The following is an 11503-nucleotide window of genomic DNA, read 5'->3' on the forward strand; positions in this document are numbered from 1 at the left end:
TATATTATAACTGAATTATAAATGAATAAAATAACTGCCAAAGAGCTGAGGGAAAAGGTCCTGACTTAACTCTGGGAAGGAATAGAGTATGAAGATTAAAAGCAAAAGAAATTGCACACAAACACATTTTTGTTGATATATTTCTCCTCTGGATACATTTTGCTTCTGTGTTTTACCACTGAGCTACATCCCAGCACTTTTTATTTTGAGCCAGGGTCTCACTAAATTGCTGAGGGTCCTGCTAAGTTGCTCAGGCTGGCCTTGAGTTTACACTGCCCAAGTGTCTCAATTCCCTGGGATTACAGGTGTGCACCACTGTGCCAACTGCATACCAGAATCAAACAGTTAAATAAATTACTGAGGTATGATAAAAATTCTATTTTCTGTGGGTAGAGTAGAGAATTTATAGGTAGGCAAAGGGAGGGAGTGAAAATGATCCATGTGGTTATGGATCCATATGGAGTTAAGGGTATTGCGAGTCTATACTGATGATGGAATTCATGAATGGGGAAAAGAGACAAATCTCCATGCGAAATGATCCCAAATAAATTATGTAGATTCTCCAGGAGTCCCCTACCTAAGGAAGGAGAACCTAAGTCTCTACTTCACAAACATGGGTTGTGCATAGTAACTTTCTCCCAAAGAGTACCATGTAGGGTAATACGTGAATGATAAAACACTATTTTAGCCGGGGGACAAAGGCCAGCACCAATGATGGATCATGTTGACAGTATGATCCCTTGGTAGGGTGAGAATGATACTTCATTCTATAAACTTCCTCCCCAGTCTACAACCCAGTCCCATCAGAAAAGCATCTGTCAAATTCTAATAGACGGGCAGCCTTAAAACCAAGAAGTCTGAGAAACTGTCACAACCAAGAGGAGCCCACGGACATGAAAGTTAAATGTGATGCCTACACTGGGTGGGATCTTGGAACAGAAAAAAGGACATTAGGTTAAAACAAAGGAAATCAGAATAAAGGAATATGACCTTCTTAGATGCCCTTGTCCTCGTAGCCTGTTCATATGGGAAGAGTTGCTGAGGTCCAGCCCCGGCCAGGGGGAGTGGGGTTCCAGGGGCCCTGAAGGAGGAGTGGTCGAAAGAAGAAGAGTCGGGACGACAGGTTGCAAGTTCCGAGCAACCTCCAGAAGACATCTCTGCTGCCCCTGGAGGGACCTTTATTTTTATTCCTTTTTTACAGGTGTTTTTTTCAGGTAGTTAATGGATAGCTTCAAAGCACAAAACTTTTTTGATTTACATAATTTTCAAGAATTACAATCTTTTCTACATACATTGATTACCTAAGATATTGAGTACATTGTTCAAAATATTTTTCTGTAACCTTAGTCAATCATGATTAAGCTTTTATGTTTTCACCTCAATCACTAGGTGCTAGCGACGCAACTAGACTATATGACTACTGACCTATTATTCACTTCTGATTTTAAAGCATACCTATAATTATTTCATTAATCTTTAACTTTAAAGCATACTTATGGTTATTGGTAAGCTTTCTTACTTCTAAACTAAAATCTCACTAAAACACACTTAAAATAGTGAAAGTCTATTATTTAAAAGCCTACTACTTTGAAGTACCTCTAAAATATATCTATGTTAATTTTACATTATTCTATTTCTAATTTCCAAGGTAATTTCTTTTTTTCATATGATCTATTCAACTACTTTCTTAAAGAACTTCTTTGATCCTTGGTCAAAGCACACCAATTTTTATGTCTTTGTAATCTTTAACTAAAGGGCAGGCTTTATCCCTCAACCCATTTGTCATTTATGTTAACTGTGTGTTTTCCATTTTTATCATTAGTTTCTGTGTAAGGCAAAGGAGGGTCTATTGGTTGGGGAAATGTATTTTTATTAGCCTCTTGTCCTCGAGGGGGATACCATAAGCTACATACGGTGGTCCTTGTACTGTTGGCACAGCAATTGTTTTTCTGTAGCTAGGCTGTTGTACAGGTTGTGGCTTTAGAATGGGGTTGGGGGGCTAATGTAAATTGTTAACCATTGGATAAATATTTCTTCTTGCTCAGGCTTGAGGAATAACACCATTGTTTGTATCCTGAGAGAGATTGAAATGCACCTCATGGCATGTCTCAATTGTATCCTTAGTCTCATTCTGGGAATTTTCCTGCAATCTCAGGCAATATGTACTTTTATTATTGATTGACATATGCCCTGTTATCCATATCATGAGGATCATAAACAAAATACTTAACATTTCTAATGGTTCCAGTTTCCAGATGGTGCGGCCCTGCCGCAGCATCCCCTACACTGTGACCCTGTCAGACAGCGGGTGCAGGAACACCTTCACCAAAGAGTGGATATTACTTCTGACTTTCCAGGACAAGTGTATTCTGACATTTAATAATATGAGAATCTCAGAAATTGTAAAAGATTTTTGTTTGTAATCATTTCTAACCAAGCATTTAACTCTTCAGTTAACATTAACTACAGTGCCATATTTTGCTCCTGATTGACCCATACATTTTTCTAAGCATTTCCTTTCCATGTGTCAGATATGGGGGATAATTGGTAAACAAGTCTAAGCTTCTGCTGTGAAGCAAGTGAATTTAGGGGAAGAAATGAAAAAAACATCAAGTTACTGGAGATTGTCATTATAAATGTTGCTAAATCATATCAAGTCTTCATTTTGCTTGACTTTAAAATAGGGGTAGCTCTCCTCCTCATAGGGTTCTTAGAACTTATTTCTCCAGGGGATAGAAAAATGCTTGGCTCATGGAAAGTGGCCTGCAATATTGATTATTAATATGTTTTATGAAATTGACCATGGAATATGGAATAAAATAGGCAATTCCCTTAAAGTTGGTAAGTGGACTAAATTCTCACCAGTCCTCAGTACTCTTGACTTGGCATTTCTACATCCTGTTGGTTTAGAAATACATCATTATACCATCTTTCATGGTTTTGCTTAATATTTGAGAGGATACTGTTCATAGCCGGGCCAAACTCAATGATATGAGCCTTCTCACTCAGTAGCAGACACGTGGTGCCACCAAGGAACCTTTTGAATCAAACACTGGAGAGCCAGAAGACCCCAAAAAAAAGGTGGTGTCATAGGTAATCACATCAGGATTTTGAAGCATTTCCTGGAAGCTTCTTTGAGTGTACATGTGGATAAACTCAGATTTATAGTAACCTGCTGCTGTTCTCATCTGAATCTTTTCCTTACATTTCTCTTCTCGTTTACCCTGAGGAATCACAACACAAGCATCAGTATGCTTCTTTTCTCCATCTGGATGGCCAATAATATATATCAAACCACTATACGGTATAGGACCAATCCCATTATACAGTCCCGCAGGTACTTCTTGTCCGTTTTCTTTCAGTTTCAGGACGGCATAGTCAAGAGTTGTGTCAGATATCTCAAACCAAGGTTCAATGAGAAAGCAGTTGTCTTTTGTGACTGGGGTATCTTCATAATCGAATTTCACCATTACACATTGACTGATTATATCTGCCCACTGGCTTGGCTCTATTCCTTCTCCCACGATATCGTTTATTACATGCCGACAAGTGAAAATGAACAATCCCTTAAAAACAAAGCAGGTGGCACAGCCTCCATTTCCATTATTGTTCCAGAATATGTACCCCACTGAGTCACTGAATTGTGAAAGATGTTTGATTACTTTCACTGGAGTTGAGTTTTTTGTGCATTTCCCAAAATTTGTTTTATGCAATTTAAATAGAGAAGTATTCTTCTGTCTTTTTTTCATTTTTTCCTTCAAGTTTTCCCTGATTTTTTCACTTTCTCTTTTCAAACAGGGATACTCTTCCACAATGTACTCTTTCAACACACGGGTGTTTCTTTCTTCTAACTCATTGTTTTGAGCAGCTGCTGCCTTAGGGTTCATTACTTGATCAGCCTCAACTTGAAAGAGCTTACCTTCTAACTCATCTATCAGCTGTGAGTTTTCTAGAATGGAGTCCAGGTTACCAATGAGCTTCCAATTGTCAGTCTCCAAAAAGGGAAGAAACCTTCCATCCTTGCACATGGTGTCCTTGATGGTTTCTCCTTTGAAACCATAGACACAGAGTTTGTTTCCTTCTTTGTGAAGTTCCCCACGCTTCACAATTCGTTTTCTGATCTTCCCAATTGCATGAATGTAAAATTTGACCACGTCAGTAGATTCCTGGTTGAGCCGGCCAAATACTTGGCCATCTTCTTTCTGCTTGCTTTTACTTTTGGAAAATGTAATTACCACGTGGCTGTTTTCAGGAAAACAACTGAGTGGCATTCCAAGGTTTAAGAAGCCTTCAATTCCTTCTGTGCCACGCACCAGCATTTCCTTACCTGGCCGAGTCTCCATAGCTTTTCTGACAGCATCAAGGGTCTTGAGCCCCGCCAGCAAGCTGCCCCCCTCGCTGTGTGTGAGCATATATTTCATGTTCTTGTTTTTTCTAAGGTTTACATCCAAGATAATATTAATGATCTTGTTTGGAGAAGTGGTCTGGACTTTTGGAGTTTTCCTGGGTGAGTGGGAACTTTGATCCTGGGTGTTAGTCATATCTCTTGGCCTTTTTCTAGATTGCATCTTCATTTGAATAATACCGGAATTATTCTGCTGTTCTTTTGGGACCTAAAAACATATGTTAGAAGAAAAACCTTGAGACTCTGAATAGAACCCTAGTTTGTTGTTGTTGTTGCTTGTTTCCTTTTTAAATATGCAATTCACAGAATTTCTATGGGAAACTCATAGTCAAAAAACCAGTGAATATAATTAGATCTGAGTTTAACTTCAGCTCTAGAATATAAGCTGAGCAGACTGTCACATCACATGAGTCAGATAAGCTCCGAATATGATACGCTGGTGCATTTTTCTGAGACACATGCTTAAAAAGCTACCAGCTTTCTTAAAGTATCACTTCATGTCTTGTTTACTATTCTCAGTTGTAAAATTTTTACTTTTCTCAAACAGTGATAAACTGCACTGAAAATTTTGTTCTTAAAATATCAAGTTCAGGGGCTGGGGGTGTGGCTCAAGCGGTAGCGCGCTCGCCTGGCATGCGTGCGGCCCGGGTTCGATCCTCAGCACCACATACAAACAAAGATGTTGTGTCCGCCGAGAATCAAAATAAATAAATAAATATTAAAAAAAAAAAATATCAAGTTCATGGGCTGGAGTTGTAGCTCATTGGTAGAGCACTTGCTTCATACGTGTGAGGCACGGGGTTCGATTCTCAGCACTCACATAAAAATAAGTAAATAAAATAAGGTCCATCAACAACTAAAAATTAAAACAAAAAATTTTTAAAAATACCAAGTTCAGCAAGAATACATCACCATGATTTATTATTAGGCCTTACATCTTAAACAAAATCCTCATTAGCTAACTAATTATATGGTCATACAAACAGTTATTTCTAATAATGAATACCTTCACTCACCCAGAACCTATCATGCAAAAAACTTAACTTATTTCCTCTATGACATCAATTAATACCCAAATTCTATGACTTGAGAAGAAACAAATATGGCCTCTCTTTGTCTTTTTGATGGAGAAACTTAGGTATAGAAAGTTTTTCTTGTTAGTGCCTTTCCTAGCATCATGTAATAACCACTAAATGAAGTGAGTGCCAGAATACCAACACTTAAGTCTAATATTCCTTTCCATGACACCAAACATTTTTTCTTGGTAAAATTTGCATTCATGATACTCAATTTTTTTTTTTTTTTGGCGGGGGCAGGATACCAGGAATTGAAATCAGGGGCACTTGCCCCATAAGCCACATCCCCAGCCCTATTTTGTATTCTATTTAGAGACAGGGTCTCACTGAGTTGATCAGTGCCTCACTTTTGCTGAGGCTGGCTTTGAATTCATGATCCTCCTGTCTCAGCTTCCCAAACCACTGGGATTACAAGCATGCATAATACTGATTTTTATAGGGTATCATCTTAAGAACCAGGAGCTGGGGAAGGGGAAGGAATTAAAGAGGATTAGTCAAACAGCACAAAAAAAATTAATGAAAAATTAAGAGCAACTGCTTATGAATAGGACTTCAGGAAAATGTACCTATGTCTAAAAGGTACATTTTCCTGAAGTCCTACTCATTACGGTGAGAGTATGAACAGGCATGGGGTCATATGCTAGCAAGACTACATTCTGGTAATGGGAATAACAAAGCCAGGATTGTCGTAAAGACTAGGCCTAATATCATTGTGTAGCACAACCTAGCAACCTGACTGGCATGATAGGGTAAATTTGTTAAATACTAGTAGTCTGGGTCAAAGAGATAAAAAGAACACAAGATAATGTAAATTTACGTGTGCAAATCTTCAAAAGGCATCTCTAAAGCCTAATGCTGTCAGAAACATCTTGCTCATGTACCCCATGGGCGCATTGTAACAGAATTCCAACTTGTCAAAGTATTCTTGGGCACATATAGGAACTTTTCAAGGAAACACATTAGAGGTAAACTCTTTTACCTAACTAACATGGTTATGGTAAGAATAAACAAGCAAATAATTTGTTTCAAAAACTGTAAAGCACTATACAGATGTAGGTTATTATGATTCAGTATATCAGTCACACTTGGCATGGTATTTCTGTGCTATGAAATAGATTAATTTTGGTTTTGTTTTATCCAAAGTTTAATATAGTTATTTGGTTTTTATGGTTGTCCAGGAATTACTACCAGTTTTTTTTTAAGGGCTAGTGTGATATGACCAAAATTATATATATATATATATATATATATATATATATATATATAAAACAAAGTGGATGAGAAAGTTCTTACCTTATATAAATATTTCCAATATATAATGATATGATTTCTTGGCAGGAAGATTTATGCAATACAGACTCAAGGATGGCTAAATCTAACATTAGCATATTCATTACATAAATAGTATTTACAAACATACCTGAGAAAAATAGTTCTCTATTTTCATGTTTTTTTTCACATCAAACAAGTTCTTCTGTGACCTGCGTTTCTTACAGCTCATGATGACTTGAAGATGAAATAGGCAGTTCAGCTGAAACACTAATTTAAAAAAGGTTCAAGTTACAGCAGTATCTTCATAGCTGTCATTAATTGTGTAGAGGAAGAGATGAACTTCCTTCTTCAGCTCTGGCCTTGCCCTCCCCAGAGATACTAACCTAGCAAATAATTTATCCACCAAGTATTATCACCCCAACAATAAAAGCTTTCTTTTATAGAGCATTATGTGTCAGTCACTACACTTGACACTTTATGAAAATTATCTCTAACTGCGAATCCCAACTACAGTGGGAAAGAGGTTATATCTAGATTTTTTTTTTTAAACTTGGGGGAAAGGATAGCTTAGAGAAGAGAGATCTGTCCAAGTGCAAATATTAAAACCCATAGAAAAATCTATAGCTGGAGAATTCAAAAGTGTGTTCTTCTACTTACCTTGAGTTAAAATTTGGTCTCTATTTAAGATGGAGATGCGAGAGATGGTAAAATTTAAGGAAAAGGGTAGGAAAGGAACTGGTTAATACCCTGAAGATAAAAGAAATTTGGAATGGGATTTCATAAAGTAATCTGAAAAGTTTACATAAGCTTCCACTCTACTTTTCTCCCTTCTGTTTTCATAAGACCCTCCCCCCCACTGCCTTTTTAATTCCTTGTTTTCTCTCTAGCTTTTGCATATGAGAGGAAACATTCAACCCTTGACTTCCTGAGTCTGGCTTATTTCACTTAGCATGATGTTCCCCAGTTACATCCATGTACCAACACATGACATAATCACATTCTTCTTTATGGATGGGTGAAACTCCATTGTGTTTATATACCACATTTTCCTTATCCATCTGCTGATGGACACCTAGACTATCTCTATTACTTGGCTATTTGTAAAAAATATATATTCTATTTCTAAAATGAAGGACATTTTCTTTTATAATCACAACACTAATTTGTTAAACCCAAAATCCAGATGAGGTATGAAAGTTGCCTTTAATTTTGGCTTTTAAGTCTCTTTCATTCTAGAAAAAGCATTGATCTGTCAAAGTGGACAGAAAAGCTGTGGAATGTTCACTTCTTGGATTGCTTCTTTCCCTTGTCATTTTACTTATGCACTCTCCTCTGCACTCTTTGGCAAGTGGAAGTCATCTAAAGACTGTGCTTATTCTTGTAACCACTTCACTATGGTGCAGGAACTTCTCAATTACTGGTAATGAGTTTCTAAGGAAATCCAGTTAGCCTATGTGAACCTTAGTTTCCTGTTTGTAAAAAGAGACAATTATTTTAAACAAGATATGAATATGAAAGTGTACTATATCAATGACAGTATTTATAAGAACATCTGGGCTCAACTATAAGATTGCCACTTCCCAGTTTCATGACCTGTGAAATAACAATTAACTACTTCCTGTATCATTTTCCTTATCTAAAATGAGGGCATTATTAGAATTAACTTCTGGTGTTGTGAAGATTAAAAAGTGTCCTTTAAAACAGTGAATGCCATTTAATAGGCTGCCCAGTAAATATTACTGCCAGTACTATTATCAGTAAACACTTAACCAAAGGTATACTTTTTAAACATGAAAGAAGGGGTGGAGGTGGTAAAAATAGACAAACAATTGAGGAACTGAGCCCAGCTGTAAGATCTTTGAAGGCAGAAAATTTGGGTGGGGTGTCACTGTTGATGATGACTCATCTAATGATGTCTGAGAAAGAAATTGCTTCAGAAGTAATTAACACACCCACTACAAAAGGAAAACAAATCAAGCAGAAAGAAATATGAATTTTAGGATTACTGGCTTGTATATGAGCAGCTGCAGTGGAAAAGGCCAAGATGTTAAGAATACTCCCCAGTACCGCCCCCGCCCCACACATGGGTTCTAGTATATACACTAAACTGTGTTATATCAAAATGTGAAGGACTTTACCGCTCTCCTATTCCAACCCTGTGTTATAGTGGGATATGTCTAGGTTCTACTCACCTAAAGGACTTGCTTTACTTCCTACACTAAAGGGATAAAAGTAATACAGCCTGTCCTGGATCCCATCTCCACCTGACAGCTCTCCTGGAATTTCTCATTCTCATATTCTCTTTTCTTCTCCCCTCTCCTTTCCCTTCTCCCTGTTCCCCTCTCCTTTGCCTTCCTTCGATATACTTCTAGCATCTTCTTATTTCTCCGTCCTTCCCCCCCCCCGCCCCCCCCTTCCCTCTCTTACAGTGTCGCACCCGGCTCGCTCCTGCGCGCGCTCGCTTGCTTTCACTTTCTCTCTGGCTCAGCCACGCTTTCCAGAAACTGGGATCATGGCCGATCCGAGCCTGGTCCTTGTCCGCCACGACGCTCCTCTCTCCAGCACAGAGTGGGACAAGAAACACTGGTAATGAGTTTCTAAGAAAATCCAGAGCCCTCGGACCCTCCAGGTGGACGACGCTTCTGGCCCAGGTTTCTGGGCCTCCAGCCTCATCCCCTTCCAGACCCAGAGGCTCCAGCGCGCCCGCGCCCACCCTGCGGAGCAACCGGTGGGCTCACCCACCCCGAGCGCTCGCCCACCAGGCTGGCTCACCAATTCCCCGGGCTCCCTGGCTGCTGCGCGCCTGGCACACCCAAGGGCTGGCATTCAAATCCCGCGCCAATGCACGTCAGCAGCCCGGGTTCCACAGAGAGGCAGCTAGTCTGGCCAATGAGAGTGCGCCCACTTAAACTCGGATTGGACAAGAAAGGATGGAGGTGGGACTAAGGGCTTGAAAGGACCGCCCACCTTTCTGTGAGTGGCTGTTGCCCCTGCCATTTAGTTACTTTCTTTGCGTTCTCTGCCTGTCAGGCCTCTTCTCTCCTAAACTACCCCATCTCCCACCTCCATCCCCCTCAGTTCCTTGCTTTTTTTGGACCTCTGGGAAGAGGGGGAGACTGGCTGTTCCTGGCCTCAGGTGGCTCTCCAGGGAAGCATCTGATTTTGTATTTATTTCAGACAGCGCCATCAGTCTAAAACAAAACCTTCTGAATGTCTCGGTCGTCAGGGCGAGCCCTGGGAAACACATTTATCAGAGCCCATGCCTGTTCTCTTCTCCACGAAGTTTTCTTTTACTGAAGTATGATGATGATGATGATGATATTTTACAATAACAGAGACAAACTGCATTGTTGCTAAAAAATAAGGCAGATTTTCGCCAACCATAAGATTTTTTTTTTTAATCCGAGCAGATAATTCAAAAGGATTACTTAAAAGGTTTCCTTACTCCTAGGAACAAAATAGATTCAGCACTTGGGAAACACAACGAAAAGGAACTGGATTTCAACTTAATGAAACAGCTACTTTACCCAGCTTTGGGGGCAGAGGGCTCTTAGACGGGAGGTTGAAGGGACCTCAGCAGGGAACACTGATTCTGGGTTGAGGGGTGTTGGTTAAGGTGGAAGAGGCTGATTCGGTCTTGCAGGGGTCTTCAAGAATGGCAAATGTCTGCTTTCAGAAATGTCATCAAAGCAACCTGCTGATAAGACAAAGCCAAGCTTATTGCTTATGAGGTAATGGAGACTAATAGCTTGACAGCATTCTGGTAGTTTCCTGGGGAGGGTAAAGCAAAGCTGGGCTAATATTGAGATTATGAAGTCTGGTTTAAACCTGGTCTTTAGTGTGTGTGTTTGGGGAGTGGGGGATTAGATAGGATTGGGTAACAGTTTAGGGTTGGTGGATATACCAAAGTTAGGATTTTGAGGAGAAGGTTCAAGAATTCTTGAGTTGCAACCTGTTCTTTGATGCCTTCTAATGAAGACTGGTTGGGTCTCTGAGGACGTTACTGGAATAAATAATAAAAACACTTGCAACTTTTTAATTTCCTGGCAGAACATGCCTGGAACAGTAAATTTACATTGATGAAAGCAAGACAAGCACATCATGTTAAGCACTGCAAAAGCAATACATCGTTTCACCCATCTCTGTTCTTTTTGTTTCCAGGGACTGCACGTGGTACCCTCTCTAGAAAAGATAGTAAGCATCCAGGAATAGAGGATTTTTCCTCCTGCTCTCTACCAGCCCGAGATTTTTCTGCCAATGAATTCTCCCAGTTAGCCCAGAACCAAAGGGGTAACATACCTAAGAGGAAGAGTCCGTTCCAAGTCCAGCGATGAACTCACCAGCACCACTGCAAGGGACCTTTCCCGCCAGCACTGGAATCGCGCTCTCCCGGTAGAAATGACGCGCCTGGCCAATGAACAGAGAGATCCTGAGCTCGTCTTCTCTTTTCAGACAGCAACTCGCCTCCTCGGAAGCCAATTGGCCGCTCTCTGGCCACCACGTGGAGCTGTTCCACGGCTTCCGCGTAATTGGCGGGTGAGAGTGGATGGCAAGGTCAGGCGGGGGAGCGCTCCCCCTTTCTCTCCTTAAGCGCTACTTTTACCGGCCAGAATGACCACGCCCCATAACTTTATTACCTAATGCACCTGTTTCTTTTCTCCCAGTTCCTCGGGAAGTATTAAAAAGGACCCCAATGGGGTTAGAGGGAAGTTGGGTTGGGCGGGGCTTAGAGGGTGTGGGTCGCCAGGGG

The 11503-nt window shown here is 40.1% G+C and overlaps 1 protein-coding gene across 1 annotated transcript; it reads right to left on the bottom strand.

The window, feature by feature from the left end:
- Window positions 1-1124: 1124 nt before the first annotated feature.
- Fam111a (FAM111 trypsin like peptidase A) lies at window positions 1125-11152 on the bottom strand. Its single transcript, XM_058579593.1, is given in 6 exon segments — window positions 1125-3011; window positions 3014-4613; window positions 6902-7020; window positions 9181-9309; window positions 9526-10450; window positions 11053-11152. Coding segments are annotated over 3 exon segments (1824 nt in total). The 5' UTR covers window positions 6983-7020; window positions 9181-9309; window positions 9526-10450; window positions 11053-11152; the 3' UTR covers window positions 1125-2868.
- Window positions 11153-11503: the final 351 nt, after the last annotated feature.

The sequence above is a fragment of the Marmota monax genome, unplaced genomic scaffold, assembly GCF_021218885.2.
Source record: "Marmota monax isolate L192 unplaced genomic scaffold, Marmota_monax_Labrador192_F-V1.1 WCK01_AAM20220418_F8-fsc00038, whole genome shotgun sequence".
Taxonomy (NCBI): Eukaryota; Metazoa; Chordata; class Mammalia; order Rodentia; family Sciuridae; genus Marmota; species Marmota monax.